This window comes from Mesocricetus auratus, unplaced genomic scaffold, assembly GCF_017639785.1.
Source record: "Mesocricetus auratus isolate SY011 unplaced genomic scaffold, BCM_Maur_2.0 Super-Scaffold_100009, whole genome shotgun sequence".
NCBI lineage: Eukaryota > Metazoa > Chordata > Mammalia > Rodentia > Cricetidae > Mesocricetus > Mesocricetus auratus.
Genome location: NW_024429193.1, coordinates 48,425,549 through 48,451,234, shown reverse-complemented (window position 1 = coordinate 48,451,234; position 25,686 = coordinate 48,425,549). Strand labels below are relative to the sequence as shown.

Below are 25,686 nucleotides of genomic sequence, written 5' to 3'. Positions count from 1 at the left end.
GCTGAGGGCTGAAGGAATATGCCCTCCAGGAGAGATGGATGGAGGACAGGGCGGCCCTGAGGCTCCAAGGCTCCAAGGCTCCAAAGAACACATTCAGACTGTAGAACATTATTTTTTCTTAAATATTTGTGTGTGTGAGTGCAGGTACACACATGCCGTGGCAAGCATGTGAAGATAAGAGGAAGGACCAAGCTCAGATAGTTGTGTCTGCATGCAAGCCCATCTCTGCTCTCCCCATCTCACCACCCCAGATGTTCTTAAAGGAGAATGGGAGCCACAGTATGAGAAACCTGGATGTCCATGACTGAGTTTCTTTTTCGTGAATATGTATGAGCTCTAGGACAAGGTTGAATGCTGGCTGCTCATGTGTTTAGTGGCTTGAATCAGTTGTGAGGCTTGTTAATTTGTCACCACCCTTGCATCTCCTGTTGAAGCTAGACGACCTGTTGAGTCATACATTTTAGGGCCCTAGCCGGTCACATGCTCTACTTTTATTGTTGAGACTAGATGATAGCTCACTGGCTAAGAGCTGGGAGTGGACCCAGGTGTCCCAACACGATGCTGCATTTGGAAGTCCACAAACAGGTTTTAAATCAATGCATCCACCATGGAGGTAAGGCAAGGCTGTAGACTCCATTTCTAAGTCTTGCAGTTGGGAACCTCTCTCTGCTCCTTGAGGTCAGCAGGGCCCAGTCTTTCTAAGCCTCCAGTCCCCCTTGCATAAAACACAGTCATCATCACAAGGCTTTGACGAGAAAGTGTAAGTGGATGTTTTTGGAAACCTTTACATACCCTGTAAGTGTGACCAGTATAATTTCTTAATAAGCTTGTTGATCGGTTGCAGCCTCCACAGGACCCAGTTGCCAGCCAAATGACCCTGGTAAAAACAGCCCTTGAGCCAGCTCCCAAGGAGCATGTGCATAAGGGGATGAATGAGGCAAAGATGTGCTTCTCTCTTGGCAGGGCTGGTTGACAGGCTTGGGTGGGGGTGGCAGGAAGGGGAGCAAGTCAGGATTGACAGAAATGTAAGAAGCATATGTTATAGAGTTATTATGCTCTTTTGCCTTTGTGATTCCATCAAGCTCTAACTTATTTGAGTTAACACTTGAAGGTGGGTGTGGTACAGAATTCCAGGTCTTAGACCTCGATTTGAACTTCAGTGGTAACCATGGGCACATCAATCTTTCTTAACCTCATTTGTTTTCATTGATAAAAAGGGAAGTCTGCCGGGCATTGATAGCACACGCCTTTAATCCCAGCACTTGGGAGGCAGAGGCAGGTGGATCTCTGTGAGTTCGAGGCCAGCCTGGTCTACAGAGAGAGTTCTAGGACAGCTTCCAAAACAATACAGAGAAACTCTGTCTCGAAAAACCAAAAAAAAAAAAGGGGGGATCTATTATCTACCTCTTAGGGTTATTGTACAGTTACAAATTGAGATTTTAGAATGAATCCATCTCTATTTTTGCATAATTAAAAAAACTGATTCTTTGTGAATCACACCATGCACCCTGATCCCACTCATCTCCCAGTCCCTCCACATCCGCCCTCTACCCTTGTAACCTCTCTGAAAAAGGAAAAAAAATCTCACTGTAGAAGGTGCCACGTGCAGTGTTTCATGGTGTCTCACATGGTATATCCTTTTGTACAAATGATCTTTGTAATGGTCACCGGTATGGTTTGAGAATCTGGCTGCTGCTGCACCCTCAATACTGGACACTCCCTGGGACTCTTGATACCCACTTGTTTCCCTGAGCCATGGAGACCCTGTAGCTTTGGGTCTGCAGGACCAGCCCCTTTGCTGGGCTTGGGTGGTAGCTGAGCTGGTCAGCCCGCCTGCTCTTCTGTGCCCAGACCACGAAACCAGCTCTCCCAAACTGCACAGGCAAGGGGCAGGGCCAGCTCTCTCTCACACCACCGAGGCCAGCGCTCCCATCTTATCGAGGGTGCCTTCTAGTTGTCTTTACAAACTTTTCTGATCTATTACCAGTTAGATATATAAATACTTGTTTACACATTTTTATAGTCTCAATATTCTTGGGTATTTTAAGAGCCAATTCTGTATTAAGAAATACGGGTATTGGATTCTCAGTATCTGTGGGTTCCACATCTATGAATGAAAAGTGTTTTTTCAAAATTGTGTCTGTGGGATGGGAAAATAGCTCATTCCATAGAGCACTTGCCAGGCAAGCACAGGGACCTGAGCTTGGTCCCCAGAACTTGCATGAAAAGCCAGTTATGATGGCATTGGACAGACAAAGAGAGAATTCCTGGGGCTTACTAGCCAGTTAGTCTACTTGTATGAGCAAGCTCCCAGTCCAGTGAAAAACCCTGTCTAAAAAAAAAAAAGGTGGAAAATGATTGTTGAAGAGAGTGGATATCAATCTTCCACATGGGGACACACATTTGTACCTACTCACAAACACATATACGTCCATGCACCAAACTCGTGCGTGTGCACACACACACACACACACACACACACACTCCACAATACTCAGATTCTCTCTCACAGACACAAACATACATTCTCTCTCTCTCTCTCTCTCTCTCTCTCTCTCTCACTCACACACACACATTCTCTCTCTCACCCTTATTCTATCTATCTCTCTCACACACATAAACACACATTGCATGTAAACGTGAATGGACTTTCTTTTGTACTTATTCTCTAGACAGAATCACAGCTGTATTGGTTATTACAGATGGAGATGATTTACAGTATATTAGATGGCAAGAAACAGGCAAATTATATATTAATACTCCATCATTTAATATAAAGAACTTGAACTTTGTAGATGTTATTAACCAAAGGAGATAAGGGCAGGGGCAGTGCCCCTGGAACCAGTCCTTCTGGAATACCAACGGGTGACCATGATGATTATATCCTTGAACTTGGTAAAGGTGGAGGCATGTAAAAGGAGGAACCCATTCTTCTTCCCTCCCCCTCCCTCCCTCCCTCCTTTCTTCCTTCCCTCCCTCTCTCCCTCCCTCCTTCCTTCCCTCCCTCCTTCCCTTGAGACAGGGTTTCTCTGTGTGGCCTTGACTGGCCTGGAACTCACTTATAGACCAAACTGGGCTCAAACTCAGAAAAAAATCCACCTGCCTCTGCCTCCTCAGTGGTGAGAATAAAGTCATGTGCCAAGTCATCCAGGAGTATCCTTCCAAAGTGACTTTTATTTATAAAATATTTTTTATTTATTCATTGGCAGTTTCATGCATGTACACATGTATCCTGATTGTATCCACCCCAGAACACCCAGCTCAAACTGACTTTCTTGAAGCTATGGATGATGAAGGGGGAATAGTGATCAAATTAATAATCAGAAAAATTTGAGGAAAAAATAATCAGAAAAAAAGATCACCAGATACACACTTATTTGGTTAAGATAGTTTCAGGTATGTAGTGAGTTTGAAATAACTTACAATTAGGTACAAAGTCTGTTTGTAGTTTAATAACAACTTTTTTTCTCCTTTGAGTTTCAGGTTATTGGAGTTAGTGACTGTGGGGAACAGCACCTTGCTGGTTTAGCACTTCATCAGCCAGGCAGCCATGGTAGCTTTTTACCCTGGTGTCAGTGAGGCTAGAGAAATGTCAATTAGATGTGGTAGATACTTCTCAGGACCTGCGCTTGGTAGGATGTTAGAACAGAATGCTGAAGGAATTGGTTTAGTAGATGCATACTTCTTTAACCCACCCTGTCACAGCTTCTGGGCTTATGTCAGTCCTCCATTCCAGTTAAGGTGACCTTCCGCACAGTCTCCTAAGCTCTGCTGCTCACCATCTTGTCTAAATGTCCTCCCGAGCCTGGCCACTTCCTCCCCTCGCTCCTGTAGCAACCACTTGTACCATGGAGCACAGAACTTACAGTGTTCTGTCTTGTGTTCAATTTGGTTTCTAGAAGTGTTTTTCTCCGGATTGTAAACTCTTTAGTGGCTGTATCCTGAGTCCATTTTGTCTCACAGAATGTTGTAGCAAAAGGAGCATTTAGCTGTTGTCTGGAGTTGGACAGATAGGACTGTGAAACCATGTCTTGTCACTTACGAACTGTGTGACTTTGGGCAGAATATTTAGCTTTTCTGAGCAATTTTCTCCACTTATAGAGTAGCAATGGTGCTTTATAATAACATAAATACTGCATTAAAGGGGCTGGAGAGATGGCTCAGTGGTTGAACACTGACTGTTCTTCTAGAGGACCTGAGTTCAATTCCGAGCAGCCACATGGTAGCTTACAACCATCTATAGTGAGACCTGATGCCCTCTTCTGGTGTACATGCAGAGCACTCATATATTAAAAAAACATAAATAGAATATAATAGTGGTGTAATAAATGCTCTGTCAGGGGCGTGGCCGGTAGAGTCTCACCTAACATCATGAGTGAGGCCCTGAGCTAGAACACTCCTGCCGTCCTAGCACTCCAGGGTGGAGGCCGGAGGACCGGAAGCTCCAGGCTATCGTTGGGTACATAGGGAATTGAAGGCCAGCATGGGACACTGAGACCCTACTTATTTTTTTTAAATAAACCCCAGTGGTGTAAAGAGCACACATTTGTGTTAGACACTCTAGTGGATCCCAGATCCTGGGAGCTGACCCAGAACAAAACAGACAGCTCTCTGCCCTTCCATTCATATTTTGTATCGGTTGCTTTATGAACCAATAAGAAAATAGCCAACAATGTGTAATTATAAATATGGTAAGGAAAGAAGCAACAGTAGGAGAGTAATCAGCAGAGGCCCTTTTATTTGGGACACTAAGGTCTTGTTGAGATGTTACTTAAACTGATACTGAAGATGAATGGGATTTTACCAGGAGGAACTCCCCAGGCAGAGAACGGCATGTTCATAAAGCCTGAGGCAAGGAAGAGCTTAGTGTCCTCAAGATCTGGAAGAAAGCCAGGGTGGCTTAGGGAGTGAGGGACTGAGTCCCCACACCCAGTGGCTGCGCAGCCAGCTTTATGGTCCTGCCAGCCTGGCCCACAGCTAGCCCGTGTCTCTCCCTCATTGGCCTTGCTTTGAGTCAGGACTTGGATGTAAAACATGAAATGGTAAACGTTGTAAAATGTATCTCATTTATTGGGTAGGATTAGAGATGAATTGTTTCAAGAAGTTGGTTTAAAAAAAAAGCCCACTCCTTTGTCTGCCCCACTTTGTCTGTCCGTGTGTCATCGTGTGTCTCGTGTGTCCCGTGTGTCGCCGTCCCCGTCCCCCACCACCCCCAATCTGCTTGCCTCTGCCTCCCAAGGACAGGGATTAAAGGCGTACACCACCACCACCCAGCAAACTTTGTTCTTTTTAATGAAATTTTTTTCTAAAATTCCTTGGCTTTTTTAGTCTATTGTATGGCCCTGGAACATTAAGAAACTGGGTCAGGTACCCCAGAACTCACATTACTTTAATATGGTGTGTTGTTTAAAGCCTACAACGTCCAGCAATAGGGCTGTTCGCTCCAGTATTCACTGGCCTGTATTCTCAGACAGAGCACTGAAGTCTACTTGCTTAAGATTTTGTTTGTTTATTCTGCAGACACTATATTCTCCTTGCAATGCCCTGCCCCTATCCTGCCCCTGTCCGTCTCTAGGTGCACCATTCCCCCAATTTAATTTGTTTCCTCCATAAGTTAAGAAGACAGATTTTGGTAAATTGAATTAGAATGATAGCATGCAGTTTTCTCACACTTCTTAATGCATAGCTTCATAACACATGCATTATACAGCACCAGAGGTCTGCACTATTCCTTTCCCAGAGTCTCCTGCTCTTCCGTGTATCTAAACAATGTAGGGTTGCTCTTGTAACACGGGTATTGGGGTTAGGGGGCTGGTTTGTTGACTTAAAAGCAAAAATCCTCAGCCCCTTAGCAGTAGGAGAGGGGAAAACATTGCTGAGTCACAGAGTTGCAATGCTTAGGGAACAGAGGCTTTGCCACTGCGGCGCCCTACCCCCACCATCGTGATGTTCCGCAGCAAGTTCACAGGGCTTCTGGCACGGCTGAAAATAAACCCCAGGCAGCATGAGGATTAGCCTTGTGTTCTCCCTGCCTTCCTGCCTCTCAGAGAACTCTGAATAATTGAATAGATTTTGAAAACTTGCATTATTTTTAACGTTTAGCTTTTTTTTCATTTCTAAGAATAGTTTCCATGAGAACGGGAACATTTGTGATCTTATTTTTGGCCTGCGTTTTCTGATTCTAGCAATGCCTCATCTAACAGAACTAAATTCTGTAAAGACTGTCTTCCTGCCTGCAAAAGTATTGCGCTGCAGACCTTTCCTGCATGGCATGCATCTGGGCCCTGTGTCCTCTCGTTGGAATTTGGAAGCTTAGCTCTGGATTGGCAGTCTTGGTAGGCTCAGCCATGAAAGCTATGCAGTAGATCCTTAGCCCCGTGTGTGGAGGAGGAGGATTCATTTTCACCCTCACGGAAATCGATTCCCAAGAGAGAAGATGATTTGTGTCTTCTTGCCTCAGCCGAGTTTGTAGTGCTGCTTTCCCAAGCGCTGTGACGTCTTCTGTACATTGCCGGGCATGCTTAGCCCGATGCTTACCTTTCTGCAGGAGAGAGGTCTGTTTACAGACTGAGTGACAAACCCAGGGTCTCCCTGCTTCTCCCCCGGGGCGGGAATAGGTTCCAGCACATGATACTACAACAGTCAGCCCTTTGCTGCCAGAACGCAGTTGCTGGTTCTGCGTTCACAGATTCAACTAATTCTGAAGTTAAAAACTTCAGAAAAACAATTTCTTGCCTGTATTGAACATATATAGATGTTTTTTTGTTGTCGGTGTCTTCAGTAACTGACAGTGACTGTTGATTGTATTTAGCATTTACATCATATAAGTAATCTAGAGTTGATTTAGGGAACGGGACAGATACGTGGAGGTTATGTATAAACACTTTGAGTTGGTTTTAAGGAACTTGAACATCTTAGATGTGGTATCCACAGGGGTCCAGGAACCCATCCCCCACAGATACTGAGGGGACATGGTTTGTTGAAGGAAGGCAAGTTTGCAGTAGTTCATCATTGCATTCTCCTCTTTGCTTGCCAAGAGAGCGGCTCCTGACCGGAAGGTGGCAGAACCATCTGCGAGTACCTCGGCCTGCCTGCCACTCACTCCGGTAAGCTGGTCTCATGCTCACCCGAGTCAGTGTCAATTCTTCCAGCGTTTGACTTTGAAACCAGGTATAACTAGATAGGCACCAATTTCTCATGATTGAGTTTTGCAAAGCTATGTGACCCTGTAGACCAGCGGCAAGTTCTCCGAGCTTATAGTAACAGAGACTTAATTAGGCTTCCAGTGTAATTAGATGTGAAGATGAAGTTATTTCTGTAAAGAATGTTGTATTTTGTGAAGAACTATAGAAATGATCCTGAAAGTATAGTCTTGAATGTTGCGTTTTGTATGTCTTTCTTCACCTCTGACAGAACCACGGATTATCCACATGACTGCAGAAGGGGACATTGTGTTACCCATGGTCTGAAGAGTGTGGGCCTCCTGAGCTAAGACGGCAGGAAGTGGGTGGGTGAGGCTTGCATCACCAGCTCAGATGGACATCTCCAGAGACGGGAGTAACAAGCTGTCCCCTAATTTCTAGCATGGTTAGAAAGGTTTCCTGAAAACCTGTTCCACAATCAGATGATAACTATTGATGCCAACCAGTGACTTCCTGCTGCCCAGAGCTCCCCTAGTTCCCAGAGTTCCAACGGGTAAACAAAAGCTCAGAAAGTGAGTAGGAAGGGCTTTTGTGGATGATGGAGGTTAGGAAGTGAATTAAGCAATCTGCCTTCCTTCTAGGATGCCTGTGTTCTTTGAACTCTGACCCTGTCCTTAGCCTTCTCCTGCATATGTCTGTTAGCAAGGGTGACATAAATAAGTAATGTAGGGGATGACTAGAGAGATGGCTCCCTGGTTAAGAGCATTGCTGCTCTCACAGAGCATCCAAGTCAAGTTCCCAGCACTAGGTAGGGTGGCTCACAAACGGTACAGTTCTAAAAGTCCCTTAAATTCTATTGTTCATATTTCATTTTATTATTTTATGTGTTTGGGTGTTTTGCCAGTATGTGTGTCTGTGTTCCTCATGTGTGCTTGGTGTGCAGAGACCAGAAGAGAGTGTTGGGTCCCCTGGGACTGGAGTTACAGACATTTCAGAGCTGCCGTGTGAGTGGTTGCAATCAAACCTGTGCTGGTCATATCTTAAATGGAATTCTTCCAGTTTTGTCTTTCAGTAATAAAGGAGTGTGGAACAGATTTTCATGGGTAACACAATATCCACTTCTGTGGTCATGTGGACAATACATGGTTCTATCAGAGATGAAGAAAGACCCAGGATGAGCTTGAACTCTTGATCTTACTGCCCTTACCTTACAAGTGCCGTAATTACAGGCCTGTCTCCCCACACCTGATGAGATCCTTGCCTTTTTCTGGTTGATTTGAAAACTCTTAATCTAACAATTTTGTCATAGTGCCAATAATTTTTCCAACCTTCTCCTTGGAATGGTAGTATATAATTTCAAAAACAAAGGAAATCCTCGTGGGTTCTGGTTTGTATCACTTTTGGCCAAAGTCGTCATTGTCTTTTTTTTTTTAATAATTGTATGTCATTTCTTTTTTAAAGATTAATTTATCTATGTGCATTGGTGTTTTGCCAGCATGTATGTCTGTACGAGGGTGTAGGATCCCTGGCTGGAGTTTCAGACGGTTGGGAACTGCCATGTGGGTGCTGGGAATTGAACTCAGGTCCTCTAGAAGAGTGAGCAGTTAGTTAGTGCTCTTAACCACTGAACCATCTCTCCAGCCTGGCCAAAGACTTCTTAAGGTTTATAAATGTATTCGCTCTGTTCTAGCGTGTTTATGCCTTTGCTCCATTTAGAATGTGAGAGGGGCTGGCGGTGGTGGCACACTCCTTTAATCCCAGCACTCAGGAGGCAGAGGCAGGTGGATCTCTGTGAGTTCGAGACCAAGCCTGGTCTACAGAGCGAGTTCCAGGACAGCCTCCAAAACAATACAGAGAAACCCTGTCTCGAAAAAACAAAACAAAACAAAACAGAAGGATGTGAGAGGGAAGTTAAGAATCAGCGCTGTACTTATTCCCCAGCTCCTTTGTCACTGAGCAGAAGTGCTAACCTTGTCATCTGCTAAGAGATCCCTCATTCACTCCTGCTCTACTTCTGTCCCAGTGACCTCTCTTGTCTGTTCCTAGACCAGTAGCTGCGACAGGAAACATAAATCTTTCTGGAAGCTGCGGTCATTTCATGTTCATTTGCTCCTAAAAGAATCAAACTGATATCCTGGCTGAACATGGCTGGTGGGCTTCCTGCACTGCTGTACGACGGAGTGGTGTGTGTCACTGCTCTGTTTGCCCTCTGGCCTATTAATAGAGAGACAGCGTATTTACAGAGTTTTTACACTTTTTTATTTTGGTCTTTTTCTAGAGCACACATTTGGTTGACCAAACTGCTCATGTTATCTTTGTGCTGAATTATTTACCTCTTCAGGATTCTAGACTGATAACCTGTTGGCTACCAGAAACAGAGCTCACTTCCCTTCTCCCTATGGCCTAGGGACTTGTGTACAGCTAACAAATAACTTAAGCTGGAGTCTTGTTCCATGCCTGGAACTGACTCTGAACTAATTCCTCCTGCCCCACAGGTGTGTTACCACATGTGGCCACGACATCTTTTCCTACGGTACCGCTTGAGATGGACACCCATTCATCTTTCTGTTTGCTGGCCTCCCTACTCCTAAATGTTATCATGAAGTTTGGGGCTTTACGTCTAGAATATTCACTAGGAATGCTAATAGAGCTTTTGAGTTTTCCTAAAAGAATTGTTCTGTGTTTGAGGTTTTCCTAGCCACAAAGCTTTACTCTCTGCTCTTATACATGCTTTTTTATTCTTCCTTGATTAGAACAAACAAGCCAATGGGTTGACTGATTTCAGCATTTTATACTACTGAAAGCCATTCCTTGCTGATAAATGAGACATGGCCTCATCTCTGTTTTCTTAGGGTCTTTCAAGCAGAAATACTATTTCTGAAGCATCAGACATTTCCCTTTTTCTGTATTTTTATTCTCTTTCTGGCTTAAACTTAATGTGATTTATTCTGACCTTGAGATTATTTTAATGAGTGTTTATTAGCATTTACTGTATACTTAGCTCTACTTGGTGATAGTAATAACATTTTACTTGTGTTCCCTATACTAGTTACTTGTCTTGTTGCTTACAAAACACCTGGCTGAGCAACTTAGAGAAGGAGGGGTTCACATTCCTCACAGTTTGAGGGTCCATGCCCATCATGATGGGAGAGTTTTGGGTGGCAGGACTTGATGACATTGCATCCCAGTTGGGAAGCAGAGAGACAAATGCTGGTGTTCAGCTTGCTTTCTCCTTGTTATTCAGTCCTAGCCTCAAGTGCAGGAAATAGAGCCAGCCCATTTAGGGCATCTCTTCCCACCCCTATGGACCTAATCTAGAATGTCTCACAGACAGGACGGGGAGAATTGTTGCTCTGCCAATTCTAAATTCTGCCAAGTTGGCAACCAAGGTTAACCCTCCCAGTTACCCCTGGAAGGTTTTCAAAAGACTCACATCTGTGCTGCTGCGTGTTCTACCCGTGCACCTGCCTTACAGCGTCTGTTCGCACTTCTGTCTGTAAGGTTTCACGTCTTGTACACGCATCTTCATTTGTACCACATTGTGATGTCTGCCATTAAGAATTCCTGACATAGAGCAGAGGGGTAGCTCTGTGCAGAGTAGCCTAGCAGATACACCCAGCACTGGATTAAAAGAAAAAAAAAAGGAAAAATTCTATGTGAAAAGTGGGCAAGTATGTGAATAGTCTTAACGCAAGAAATGACCATAAGAGCTGCAAGAATAATATCTGTGAAGAGATCACTTTGAGTGTGGGTAGTTATGGGCTAGAGCAGCCTTTTTTTTTCCAGAAAGATTGGACTTAGCTACTACCTTCAGATCTTTCCTTCCTAGTTCAGTCCCTTCCTTATGGCTTCAAAAGGAAACATCCAAGCTGGACAAGCTGGTGCAGGCCTGTAATTCCATTACTCAGGAGGCCATGGTAGGAGATTTGTAAGTTCAAGGCCATCTTGGACTATAGCAAGAGCCTGTCTTAAATATATGTGTATTAGATTGTAAGATAGTATTTTGGCTGGGACTACAGGTTTGGCTATTATGTCTGACATCCCCACTAGCTTTTGGGTTATCTTGTTCTTTAGAAAAAAATCCCCTGCCATTATTTACTACATTGTATGCAGGCATCTTCTGAACATTTCAAGATTTTCCTCCTTGGTGGCTTCAGACAATTTGAGTATGATGAACCGTGATGTGGTTTTCATTTTCTCTCCTATGCTCAGGGCTTTGTGAGCTTGTCTAATATCTGGTCTTATAGTTTTAACCAAATGAAGGAATTTGGTTGGTTTGTGAGATGGGATCTTGCTCTGTAACATTGCCTGGCCTGGAGCTCCTAGGAACCTGCCTGCCTCAGCCTCCTGAATGCTGGGATTAAATTGGGAGCTATTTGTTTCTTATTCTGGTCCCTGCAGCCCAAAACACCTCTAGATGTCAAGTATATCTGGCCTTTGGTTTCCCCACAATAACATGGCTTTGTTATTGTTGTTTTGTTTTTGTCAAGACAGGGTTTCTCTGTGGAACCCTGGTTGTCTTGGGACTCACTCTGTAGACCAGGCTGACCTCGAATTTACAGAGATCTGCCTGCTTGGCCTCCTGAGTGCTGGGATTAAAGGTGTGAGCCACCATGCCTGGCTCTTCTTTTCTTTATTAAGACAGGGTCTCACTGTGTAGCTTTGGCTGGTCTGGAACTCGATTTGTGAACCAAGATCTTGAATTCTTAGAGACCTACCTTTCTTGTCTTGGGATTAAAGGATTGTGCCACATGCCTGGTCAATCCATCTTCTTTAAGAGCCTTTTAAGAAGCTCTAAAAAGGAGAAAGAAGTGAAAACTAAAGCCAGAAGAAACAGACTGCGTGAAACAAGTGTACGAGCTACCCCACACTAGGTGAAGGATAATGACCCACAAAAGGAGGTAAACAGAGGGTCCTATAAAGTCCACAGCTTACTCTCTGGAATTCTCAGGGATGAATGCTGAACCCAGAGGTCTCCCAAATTGATGAAATGAAACTGGTAGAGGGAAGCCTTTTCCTTGCCAGCCGCTTTGGTTTTTCCCCACCAGTCACCTGGGCTCTGCCGAGTTGTAGTCCCCAAATAACACACAAGACGCTGTATTAATTATGAAGCTGTTGCCCTTGCTTGTTTCTTACTGGCTAGCTCTGACTTAAGTATTTAACCCATCTAAGTATTTCTCTTATTGGACGGACATCTTACTTCTCTGGCGGGCTACATGATGACTCCCTGTGTTTCTCCTACCCAGAATCCTCCTGGACTCCTAGTCCCACCTATCTTGCTTCCCTATTGGCCAACAGTGCTTTATTGACATATACACAGGACTTCCCCATCATCTCCTCTTTTCTGTCTAAATAAAAGAAAGGTCTTAACTTTAACACAGTCAAATTATATATAACAGAACAGCTATCAAGTAAGAACACAGTTACAACATTTTGTCTATTAACATTTAGCAAGATTTAAATAAAATATCATCCATCCCGTCCTTGTGAGTCTAAAGTCTTATATGTAGCCTATCTTTTATCATAACTAAGGAAAACTATAATTATAACTATCTGTCTTCAACTCCATCAAAGACCACAGAAGGATAACATATAATCACTAGGATTGACAGAGACATCTTACTGCCTGGACACTCACCCGAAGACTTCCCCATCACTGTGGAAACCAGAATCCATGTTAGAAAAAGAAAAATAGATTCTATTTGTTTATCACTTCCCACACACTGTGCTGCATATGCCAGTTGTTAAAATGTTGATGTTCCATCCCTGCACCAGATGAGCTTCATACCCAGTGAGAGCATAGTCAGTGAGAGCACAGTCAGTCAGTGAGAGGACAGACAGTGAGAGGACAGACAGTCAGTGAGAGGACAGACAGTGAGAGCACAGTCAGTCAGTCAGTGAGAGGACAGTCAGTCAGTCAGTTAGTGAGAGCACAGTCAGTCAGTCAGTGAGAGGACAGACAGTCAGTCAGTGAGAGCACAGTCAGTCAGTCAGTGAGAGCACAGTCAGTCAGTGAGAGCACAGTCAGTGAGAGCACAGTCAGTCAGTGAGAGGACAGTCAGTCAGTGAGAGGACAGTCAGTCAGTCAGTCAGTGAGAGCACAGTCAGTCAGTGAGAGGACAGTCAGTCAGTCAGTGAGAGCACAGTCAGTCAGTGAGAGCACAGTCAGTCAGTGAGAGCACAGTCAGTCAGTGAGAGCACAGTCAGTCAGTGAGAGCACAGTCAGTCAGTGAGAGCACAGTCAGTCAGTGAGAGCATAGTCAGTCAGTGAGAGTACAGTCAGTCAGTCAGGGAGAGCACAGTCAGTCAATGAGAGGACAGTCAGTCAGTGAGAGGACAGACAGTCAGTGAGAGGACAGACAGTCAGTGAGAGCAGTCAGTCAGTGAGAGCACAGTCAGTCAGTGAGAGCACAGACAGTCAGTGAGAGGTCAGTCAGTCAGTGAGAGCACAGTCAGTCAGTCAGTGAGAGCACAGTCAGTCAGTCAGTGAGAGCACAGTCAGTCAGTGAGAGCACAGTCAGTCAGTGAGAGGACAGACAGTCAGTGAGAGGACAGACAGTCAGTGAGAGGACAGACAGTCAGTGAGAGCAGTCAGTCAGTGAGAGCACAGTCAGTCAGTGAGAGCACAGTCAGTCAGTCAGTGAGAGCACAGACAGTCAGTGAGAGGTCAGTCAGTCAGTGAGAGCACAGTCAGTGAGAGCACAGTCAGTCAGTGAGAGCACAGTCAGTGAGAGGACAGACAGTCAGTGACAGGACAGTCAGTCAGTCAGTGAGAGGACAGACAGTCAGTGAGAGGACAGTCAGTCAGTGAGAGGTCAGTCAGTCAGTGAGAGCACAGTCAGTGAGAGCACAGTCAGTCAGTGAGAGCACAGACAGTCAGTGAGAGCACAGTCAATCAGTGAGAGCACAGTCAGTCAGTGAGAGGTCAGTCAGTCAGTGAGAGCACAGTCAGTCAGTCAGTGAGAGGACAGTCAGTCAGTGAGAGCACAGTCAGTCAGTGAGAGGACAGACAGTCAGTGAGAGGACAGTCAGTCAGTGAGAGGACAGTCAGTCAGTCAGTCAGTGAGAGCACAGTCAGTCAGTGAGAGCACAGACAGTCAGTGAGAGGACAGACAGTCAGTGAGAGGACAGACAGTCAGTGAGAGCAGTCAGTCAGTGAGAGCACAGTCAGTCAGTGAGAGCACAGACAGTCAGTGAGAGGTCAGTCAGTGAGAGCACAGTCAGTCAGTCAGTGAGAGCACAGACAGTCAGTGAGAGGTCAGTCAGTCAGTGAGAGCACAGTCAGTGAGAGCACAGTCAGTCAGTGAGAGCACAGTCAGAGGACAGACAGTCAGTGACAGGACAGTCAGTCAGTCAGTGAGAGGACAGACAGTCAGTGAGAGGACAGTCAGTCAGTGAGAGGTCAGTCAGTCAGTGAGAGCACAGTCAGTGAGAGCACAGTCTGTCAGTGAGAGCACAGTCAGTCAGTGAGAGGACAGTCAGTCAGTCAGTGAGAGCACAGTCAGTCAGTGAGAGCACAGTCAGTCAGTGAGAGGACAGACAGTCAGTGAGAGGTCAGTCAGTGAGAGCACAGACAGTCAGTGAGAGCACAGACAGTCAATCAGTGAGAGCACAGACAGTGAGAGGACAGTCAGTCAGTGAGAGGACAGTCAGTCAGTGAGAGGTCAGTCAGTCAGTGAGAGCACAGTCAGTGAGAGCACAGTCAGTCAGTGAGAGCACAGTCAGTGAGAGCACAGACAGTCAGTGAGAGCACAGTCAGTCAATCAGTGAGAGCACAGTCAGTCAGTCAGTGAGAGCACAGTCAGTCAGTGAGAGCACAGACAGTCAGTGAGAGCACAGTCAGTCAATCAGTGAGAGCACAGTCAGTCAGTGAGAGCACAGTCAGTCAGTGAGAGCACAGTCAGTCAGTGAGAGCACAGTCAGTCAGTGAGAGGACAGACAGTCAGTGAGAGGTCAGTCAGTGAGAGCACAGACAGTCAGTGAGAGCACAGTCAGTCAGTGAGAGGACAGACAGTCAGTGAGAGCACAGACAGTCAATCAGTGAGAGCACAGACAGTGAGAGGACAGTCAGTCAGTGAGAGGACAGACAGTCAGTGAGAGCACAGACAGTCAATCAGTGAGAGCACAGTCAATCAGTGAGAGCACAGACAGTCAGTGAGAGCACAGTCAGTCAGTGAGAGCACAGTCAGTGAGAGCACAGTCAATCAGTGAGAGCACAGTCAGTGAGAGCACAGACAGTCAGTGAGAGCACAGTCAGTCAATCAGTGAGAGCACAGTCAGTCAGTCAGTGAGAGCACAGACAGTCAGTCAGTGAGAGCACAGTCAGTCAGTCAGTGAGAGCACAGTCAGTCAGTGAGAGCACAGTCAGTCAGTCAGTGAGAGCACAGTCAATCAGTGAGAGCACAGTCAGTCAGTGAGAGCACAGTCAGTCAGTCAGTGAGAGCACAGTCAGTCAATCAGTGAGAGCACAGTCAGTGAGAGCACAGTCAGTCAGTCAGTGAGAGCACAGTCAATCAGTGAGAGCACAGTCAGTCAGTGAGAGGACAGTCAATCAGTGAGAGCATAGTCAGTCAGTGAGAGCACAGTCAGTCAGTGAGAGCACAGTCAGTCAGTGAGAGCATAGTCAGTCAGTCAGTGAGAGCACAGTCAGTCAGTCAGTGAGAGCACAGTCAGTCAGTGAGAGCATAGTCAGTCAGTGAGAGCATAGTCAGTCAGTCAGTGAGAGCACAGTCAGTGAGAGCACAGTCAGTGAGAGCACAGTCAGTCAGTCAGTGAGAGCACAGTCAGTCAGTGAGAGCACAGACAGTGAGAGGTCAGTCAGTGAGAGCACAGTCAGTCAGTGAGAGCATAGTCAGTCAGTCAGTGAGAGCACAGACAGTCAGTGAGAGCATAGTCAGTCAGTGAGAGCACAGTCAGTCAGTGAGAGCACAGTCAGTCAGTGAGAGCACAGAGAGGTAGTGAGAGGAATATGGTGGAGAGTGGTTGGGAACGACTCCTAGTGTCAAACTCTGGATTCCATACATGCACACATGTGAAGCTACCCCCCCCCACACAGGATAACTGATTAGATTAAATTCTATGGTCTTAGCCGGGCGTTGGTGGCGCACGCCTTTAATCTCAGCCACTCAGGAGGCAGAGGCAGGTGGATCTCTGTGAGTTCGAGGCCAGCCTGGTCTACAAGAGCTAGATCTAGGACAGCCTCCAAAACCACAGAGAAACCCTGTCTAAAAAAATTAAAAAAAAGAAAATTCCGTGGTCTTTGCTGACAGCAGTGAATTGTTCCCTCACCAGGGCCAGGCTGTCCAGTCTTCCCTTGACATTTTGTTTCTTCCCTATGAAGGAGTGGGATTGAGTCTATCCTCTTGGTGCCTGGCTTAGTTTGCTTTCTGATGTTGGGATAAACACCACGACCCTAAGGAAGCAACTTGCGGAGGAGAGGGTTTATTTCATTTTGCAGCTTACAGCCCGTGGCGGAGAGATTAAGGCAGGACCTTGAAGACAGGCACTGAAGCAGCCACATTCAGCGACCTTTCTAATACAACCCAGGGAATGCCTGCCCAGGATAGCATAGCCTATAGTGAATTCAGCCCGCCTCCATCAATCCAGTCAGAAGATGCCCCCACAGACCTGCCCACCACCCAATCTGATCTAGGAATTCCTCCCATAAGGGTCCCCTCTTCCCAGGTGTTTCTAATTTGTGTTTTGTTGACAAAAACTAGCCACCAGAGCCTGCAACCTCCTGGATCTGTCCCCTTTCCATGTGAACTTTTTTCTCTGCTTGAGCTCTGGTCACACTGTCAAGTCTGATCATTTTCTTTTTTAATTTCCGAGTGTAATAAGTATGTTAGAGTATGGAATACGAAGATGAGTCACGTTTTATGTAGGTAGATGATGTCTCAATGAGCTTGTGCATTTTCAAAGCAAATGTTAAATGTTTAGTGGTAAGGGGTGGGACAGAAGGTCAAGGGTAACAGAAAACCACAATTACAGTTAATAAGTCTGGTCTACATCATCAAGGGAGCTCTTAAAATAAGCTAGGTCAATTACTGTTCTAGTTGTTTAAATGAAGCTGAGGTTGCCCATGGCATCCAGTAACCCTTGTTCCTAGATTGAGCAGTAAGATGTGGGTAATTTGTGTTTACGGACTGAGTCCAGTGTGCAGAGTATTATATAAAAAATGCAAAGTACTGGTCCTTATTGTCTCAGACTAACAATACTATGGTCTGGTGAAGACAAGCAAGAGTCCAGTGCAGTGGTTAACGGGAGTGTTCGTTTATTCTAATTGGTTGTTGCAACCAGAACCTCCTGGTGGGGGGGGGGGAAGGACTCAACACATTTAGGTGATGGCCAGTACAAGTGGTAGCCCTGTTCCTCTTCAAGGGACTTGTTGCTATAATTTCAGGCACTATCTTGTCTCCCAAGAGAACATGTGGTCTTGTTCTGTGTGAGACATCTAAGGCACTGGCATGTCATTCTCTACGTTTCTGGCTCCAGGAGTCTCTAGCATTCCTGCTTTCCCCCAGATGCTCGGCAAGTTGTGCATGAATAGCCTGTCTGTCCCTCAGTGGCTTCCAGCTTAGCCTGAGTATCCGAGAGTTACCAGCGTTTACTGAGCAAGCCCTGTGCGCAGCACTAGTACTATTTATGGAGCATGTTGAGCAGGGTCTCTTGACCTCAAAGGCACTTTCCATCCAGAAGGGAAATAGCACAGACACCCAGAAGCCCAGTCAGGACCACAGAGAAAAGTAGGAGATAAGCAAAGCAGTTTGTGTTCAGGGCTCTTTCTCTCCCTGCTTCTCTGTTGGGATTGGTGGCTTGAGTGACCAAGTAGCTGGCATCAGACCGTTTATAGGCATGCTCTATTTTGAGATGGAGGTTGTGGTTTGGGAAGGATATGTTATAATCATTTTTAACAAATGCTTATTGAGTGTGCACAGAGAACACCAAGAAATATGAAGCTCCCCCTCTTCTGGAAATGGGCTCACATTTGGGAAGGCTGGACATGTTGAGAGTGCATAGGTAGAATTGGATATGTCTTCCTAAGGAAAAGTACAGTTGTCAACCTTTGTAGAAGCACATACCGAGTTACTATGAAGTGGGGCCTAGGCTAGTGTCAGGAGAAAAGGAGGGACCTTCATTTTTGTTGTTCACACACACACACACACACACACACACACACACACACACACACACACACCATGTGATTTCTGTACGCTTAGCAGTCTTTTCAAATGGTAACAGTGCCTTTGTTGAATTATTTTATTAGTTTAACAAGTGATGAAGGATAGAAGATTAAACATTAACCTAGAATATCTCTGTGTGGTGAATTATAAATGACTTTATATCCTTTGTACATTTTCTGTGATGAACATATATTACTTTATAAATAGCAGATGGAAATATTTGGTTGAAAGCTATCCCACAGAGACAGATGGATGTTTTTATCTCTTTACATGGCTTCTGTAGTTTAGATGTACTACACCATCTTTCACTGCTTTGTCTCCCAACTCTCACTGCAGCTCTTGTAAGGGTTAGTAATAATCTCTTTTATTGTTAAAGAGCAAAACAAAGCCTTTTGTTCCTTGTCTCTGCCTCCCGTCATTTTAGCAGCTCGGTCTGGAAGCAGGACTCTGACCCCTAACTATTCAGCTGTACTGGGAAGACTGCTCAGCAAAACTTCAGTTTTGCCTATTGGGTTATAATTATGTCTGTCAGTGTGGGTTCTGATCTCTGTCTTAAAGAGCCCTAAGAATACTTCGCTGTGTCTTTATATTTAGTTCTGTTGCAGAAGCAATTAGACTTCCCCATCTCCCCATCTGGTGCAATGAAGATAACTCATTGCGTGGCTTACTTTGTATGAGAGAACTGAAGTTTCTAAGTCATGTGTGATTTGGATGAAGTAGCTAAATCCTGTCTGTCTCTCCCAAATTTTATTCTGGGAATCAGTGTCCCCTTGCAATTATGAACTTAATTATGAAGAAGAGTAATAAAGGATTGGATAGCCTATGAGAGAGCTCATCCCTGGGGGAAAACTGATTCTGCCTGATTTAGCAGCCACCAGTTGCCTGTAACTTCCTCTAGGGATGGGGCCATGTGAGACTTCTCCCATCCGTGTTGAAATTTCAATCATGTTGTCACTGTGAAGGTCTGTTTAGGTAAACTTTTGATAAGAAGGTGTAACTCCTTGTCATACACAGAAGATACTATCTCGTAGCAATTTTCCTGGTCCTCCGGCTCTTTCAGTCTTTCTACAATGTACCCTAAGCCTTAGGTGTAGAGGTTGTGTTGTAGATGTATCAATTGGGGTTGGACACTCCATGATCAGTTATTGAGCAACACTAAATGGATTCAGTAGGGGCACACACACACACACACACACACACACACACACACACACACACTCAGTGGCATCTTGCCTTGCCAGTGAACTTGTTGTAGTGGCCACACCCTTTGGGCATAGTTTCAGGTGCACATATGACCCCTTGGGGTAGAGGAGGAGGGAATGTGTGCTCTCTTGGGTTGCAGAGAGCATTGGAACAGCAGGGACTGCATCTTCTGGAGCAGGAAGACCACGGAGGTTATGTTCTCTTACCTGTGTAAGTCCTTCCCTAATAAATACTTATTTATCATTTATCTTGGTCTGGTGAACTCATTTAAACCCCCGCCTTCATACACACACACACACACACACACACACACACACACACACACACACACACACACACACGAGGTTGTGAAGTTGAGAAGGGAGTAAGAGAAAAAGGAGGAGTTGGAGAGGGAAGAGTATGAAATGGAAATTATATAAACAGAGTACTCGTGAACGGCACTCTCAAAATAACAATGTAAAAAATTAATAAAGGTCTGAATATTTGAGGAAAACAAGGACTGAAGGGAGTGGATGACATTTCTGAATGAATTTCGTTTCCTTTCCCCTAATAGCATGTCTTTGATGACCTCAGTGGCTCGGTGTCCTTGTCCTGGGTTGGAGACAGTACTGGGGTAAGTAATATTCTGAACTCTTTTAGTCTACCAAGATAAAGTAGTTTGGGGCAGGTGTACACTAAGTATTTTCTTCAACCTTAGTTACAGAGAATGTGTTTTCAGAACAAACTTTCAGGAAATTACAGTTGATTTGGCTTTGCTTTAGAATTAGGAACCAGTTGAAAGCAGTCTTAGGGCTACTGTTATCCTTCTTGATAAGGGCAGTGGGGAATAGGTATTAATTAATTAGTTAATTAATTAATGACTACATTAGTGCAAGGCACATGACAATAATACCAGAAAACTACGGAAGCACGGCTCTGGTTTTGGCAAGCAAGTTGTCAGGGTTAAGGAGACGCTCAAGGGTCCATAACAGGAAAACAGACACCTTTGTCTTTGGGTCCCTTAGCATCAAGACAAACAAGAAGAGGAAGCAGGGCGTGCTGTTGACTGAGAAGAACCTTTCAGGAAACCTCTGTGTAGAAGCAGAGAAGGGGGCGCTATGCATGTTGGCATTTTCCCTGCAGTCTGTTTTTCCCTGTCCTTTCCCATACTTGTATTGCAGGACTGTGGTGTCTATGGGCCCTTGCCAGCTCTGGCTGTCATCCCTGTCCTTAGAAAAAATAGGTATAGTGTTGGCGTCCCTGCCTGTAACCCAGCACGTGGAAGGTTGAGGAAGGAGGCTCTTGAATTCAAGGCAAGCCTGGGCTACATAGGAGACCCTATCTTAAAAAGAAAAAAAAAATGTACAGCTGGTCTCTGTGTGGAGGATGTGGGTGCGTGGACCTTAGGTCTTCAGTCAGGAATTGGCATAGCTGGCTCTGTTACCTTGCTTGATGAGAGCGAGGGTGGGAGCGGGGGCCCACATTAGTGTGAGAGGTACACCAGAAAACTACGGAAGCACAGCTCTGGTTCCGGAAGGCATTTGTCATGGCTGAAGAGATGCTCAGTGAGCAAAGGGCATGCTGTGTGAGCCTGATGATCCGGGCTTGGATCCCCTCACTTGTGGGGAACGCTGCAGGTGGGTTGGAGAGATGGCTCAGCAGGTAGGAGCACGGTGCTCTCGAAGGAGACCTGCTTCCTGCCCCTAGCACCCTCGCCAGCAGATTCACAACCGCCTGGGATCCCAGCTCCTGGAGGTCCAATGCCTCTGGCCTCTGAGGACATCTGTGCCCAAATACCCCTACGTAGACATACATGCACACATGATTTAAAGTGAACATTGAAGACAAACAACTAGATGTAGGAGCACACGCCTGTAATCCTACCACTGGTGAGGCAGAGGCAGGAGGACCCCAAGAATTCATTGGCCAAGTCATGTTGTCTAGTCGGGCAGTGCCAGGTCCAGTGAGGAAACGTGGAGAGCAATGGAAGAGGACACCCAGATTGACCTGTCGCCTCCACATATGTACATGTGCACACATACATGAACATGGACAGACACATAAAGCCTATACATACATACATACATTAGCAAAGCAAGTTGTCTCTTATAATTACCCTTTAAACTTCCAGGAGAATTCTCATGTGTCTTGGTTTTTCTCAATTTTGACTTAGGCCCCAATTTCTATGATTTATTCATTTAGCTAAGAAAGTTGGTTAAGTTTTTTGAGTTTAGGGTTTTGTTTGTTTGTTTGTTTGTTTTGAGGCACAGTCCCATGTAGACCTGCTAGCCTTAATTTTACAACGTGGCTTAAGTTGGCCTTGAATTTCTGATCCTACTGCCTCCACCCCCTAGTGCTGGGATTACAGCTGTGTGTACCACCATGCCTAACTAAGATTTCTTATTATGTGTATTTGAATACCCCTGACTCACCACTTCAAGTGTAGGCAATGGGATGAGATGGGGACCTCACAAGCCCTGTGCCTTGGTCCTTCCTGGTTTCAGATACGTTGCCTTACAGGCTTCTAGAAAGCAAGGCTGCCACCAGCCTTTGAAGTGCAGCCTGGCTTCGTCATCTCTCGGCATGTGGTTGCTGTGTCTTTCATTTCTTACTGACACAATGCTTTGTGCCTCTCCAGGTTATTCTCGTCCTGACTACTTTCCAAGTGCCACTGGTGATTGTGAGTTTTGGACAGTCCAAGTTGTATCGAAGGTGAGATGGATAACACATCTCAGGGACATTTGACCAAGTAGGGCACTGGGGTCAGAGGTTCCATCTTTTCTGGTCACAGTAGTTGTTCAACCGTTGACTTCATTCTTAAAATTCCAGCAGACTGGAATGCTCAGCCCACTTTTGTATGACTACTTAGCAACCTAAAGAAAATGAAAAGGAACGTAGTTTGAAGGAAATGGGGTTGACCTCCCAGAGGGTTGGAAAAATGCAAGTTTAAGGGTCAGTTTGCAAGCGAGTATGCCCATCTTAATCTCTTCATCCTTACTGGCAGCAAGGCGGTGTGGAGTTTCTGCATTTGTATGTTATGAATAGATTTGTTTATGTCTCTTCCAAGCAAGTCTTTATCTAATGTTTTGAAGTCTAAACAGGTTGTTTCTATATAAGACGGTAGGCAATCATTTCTGCATAAGAAAAGGCTGCTTATGTCACTACCTCAGTCTACCACGTTACTACAGTTCACACAGAACAAGGGTGGGAACCATGTCTATGACATCCGTATGTCTTCTGCAGCTTAAATAATAGGTCCTTTTCCTCAGCAGAATCCAGAGTAGTTAATGTTCCAAAATAAGTGATTATCGTCTTTATCATGTGTATCTATCCCATCTCCTCCTAAGGAACCTAAGTGAATCACAAAGTCCCAGCAGCCATTCGTAGAAACATCACCAGAGCCAGAAGGCCTCTGGGAGCCCTGCTCGGTTCTAAGCTTTCTTCATTGGACCATTCCACAGCTGGTCTTGGCCCAGGTGCAGGGAGCTGATATTGAAGTTCTGAAATGCATCAACCCAACCAACCCAGAGCATCAATCCCTCTCCCAGCAGCTGTGGTCTTTGACTGCCCAGGGGCCTGGAGCCAGAGATTTCTATTCAGCATGACAGTGTTGGCTTAAAACAAGCCAAGTAGTCCTTTAGACCAGGAAGGAGTCACACAATGGAAATGCCAAAAGCTCCACTAAGGTTGGACACTGCATTATCTGGAGACTCTAGGCTCTGGCCAAGTTGCTAACACATAGTAAGCAGGCATGTTAGATGAATGAATGAATGAATGCATGCATGCATGAATGAATGAATGAATGCCTTGACTTCTGTGAAGTTTTTATTCTGAGAATTTTGTTTGCTTCTTCCTTCCTTCCTTTTTTTTTTTTTTTTGGTTTTTTCTAGACAGGGTTTCTCTGTGTAGCTTTGGAGCCTATCCTGGCACTCACTCTGTAGTCCAGGCTGGCCTCGAACTCACAGAGATCCGCCTGCCTCTGCCTCTCCAGTGCTGGGATTAAAGGCATGTGCCACCAATGCCTGGTAGTTTACTTGTTTCTTATCGATTGGCGGTATCCGATACAGTGTGGGGGTTCAAAAGGTCTGCAACAGGTGCCTTTGTTTCTGCAGTTAGGGCAGTAGCTAAATACCTGCAGATAGATGAGAAGGCTCCTGTTGGGGAGGAAAAGCCATATTCAAAGCTTTGTGCATTGATTTAGTAGCCGTCTCTAGCATTCAAGAATCCTTGCTATAATGAAGTCTTTCCCAGTACGGCTTTCCTCCTCAGCGTATCTTTCATTGTAGACGTGATGTCATCGTAGTTTATTTACAGTTTATTATCTCGATTTTCCCCTTCAGGGCTATATCTATCCTGCCGCTGTATTGTCTTGGGAAGCAATATAGAAAAAGCAAAATGCTGCCAAGTTTTAGCTGGCAAGCGGGCTGGGGGTTGAATCTCCACAATGTCATTGCAAATAGAATAAACTTGAATAAGTCACGTGACCTCCTAATACCTTTCTGCTATCTGTTAAAGGAGGAGGATGACACTGCTCACCTCTGAGTCACTGTGAGGACTCTAATGCTTGGCGTGGAATGGGAGAGAGCTTGGTCTAGTGACCACAGGTGGCATGTCGCCAGCCCCTGGCACGGCTGCACCGTGGTAGTTGGAGTGAATGGAAAGGCTCCCATGATGCCTGGTGAAAAGCGCTTGTCTGCCCCCTGGTTCCTCCGTTCCTTCTGTTTACGCTGAAGCCCCTGCCAGCGGGCCAGTGCTGCTAAGCTCTGGCCTCACAGGCTCCACCTGTGTCCCTAGGTCTCCTAGACTAGCCGCCCTCACCCTTTGTCGGGCTGATAGCTTACTTAATCACTTCTCTGTCGGACAGTTAGTTAGAATGTAGCCAATTTTTCACTGAAACTAACATTTCTATGCTGCATTTCCCTATTTGTGCCACAGGAATGTTCATTTCCAGGGCATTCTTTAGTAGCAGTAATCTCTGATTATTGATGGCCTCAGATTTTGAAGACTCTCCCTTCAAAAGTCCCTTTCTATGTTGGGTTATCTTCCATACATAATGCTCCAGCCAGTTTTTCTTTTATGCCTTACGGACTTTTTTGTTTGTGTTTGTTTTGTTTACCACGCTGTTCTTGAATCATGGGGCTGGAATGGGAGCTGCTGAGTCCCAGCAGCGAAGGCAGTCCTTTTCCTTAATGTGCTTGAAGGCCACTCACTGTTTAAATACAGACCCAGGCCGACTCAAGCCTTCCACCTGATTGTCCCAAGAAACCCCTCTTTGGTAGCACCCCTTACTAGAGAGCAGTCCTGCCTGTTTGTGATCTGGTGTCGTGCTACCAAGGCTCCTTTTCTTCTTGGCACTGTCAACATTGCTGCCATGGCCTTTACCAGTCACTCTGAATATTCATTTTCTCTCCTTGCTGTGAAGTGAAATTTGATTCTGTCCACTCTCCCAGAGTTTAGGAGGAAACAGTAAATATGCCCTGTTGCCTCTCCCACTGGGCTGGGCTGGCCTGAAATGACTCTTGTTGAGCACACCAGTCAAAGGGCACCTGTTGCTTCAGAATGGAAAAGGGAGGGGCCGTTTACTCAGAAGGGGCTCTGAATATGTTTTGGTTGTCCAATCACACAATAAGAGCTGGCGGGATCCACTCCTCTGTTTCCAGGTTTTGATAACTATAGTTTATCAATCGCCTTGGCTCAGGAAAGCTTTATTTGGTATGCAAATTACAAGTAAATGTGTGCCTCCTGCTGGGTAGTTAGACATGAAGGTTCATGGAACATAAGGAAGTTGTCTCTTCTCTGCTGCCTCCATAGCGTTAGAGAAAGGATACCAGAGAAGGAATTCTTGAAGGGATAGGCAGATCATAAGTTATAAGAGCATGGAATCATCTCTCCAGTCTCATGTGCCATCATTTAAAAAAAATTGTTTTGTTAGTTCCTTGAGAACTGCTAACATTGTATTTTAATCATATTCACTCCGCTCCCCCCCCCTCCTTCCAGATCCATGATCCCATTCCATACCCACCCAACTTTGTGTCTTCATTTAAAAAAAAATTGTAGTCCACCTGGAACATACTTGGCCTACCCTTAAAGAAAATTAGCTTCCTCTCTTTCAGAAGCTCTCAGTTACCGGTGGCTTCTCCGCCAGGGGTGGGGCTCCATGACCACCACCCTCTCTGCTA

General features: G+C 45.4%; 1 protein-coding gene across 4 annotated transcripts in view; it reads left to right on the top strand.

Moving 5' to 3' along the window:
• Positions 1-25,686, top strand: part of Sort1 (sortilin 1) — an 84,793-nt gene that overhangs the window by 8,193 nt on the left and 50,914 nt on the right. For all 4 annotated transcript variants that reach the window (XM_040752058.1, XM_040752057.1, XM_040752060.1 and 1 more), the window contains exons 2-3: positions 20,082-20,141; positions 22,146-22,219. In XM_040752058.1, coding sequence (XP_040607992.1) covers positions 20,082-20,141; positions 22,146-22,219 — 134 coding nt within the window. The remainder of the gene's footprint in view (positions 1-20,081; positions 20,142-22,145; positions 22,220-25,686) is intronic.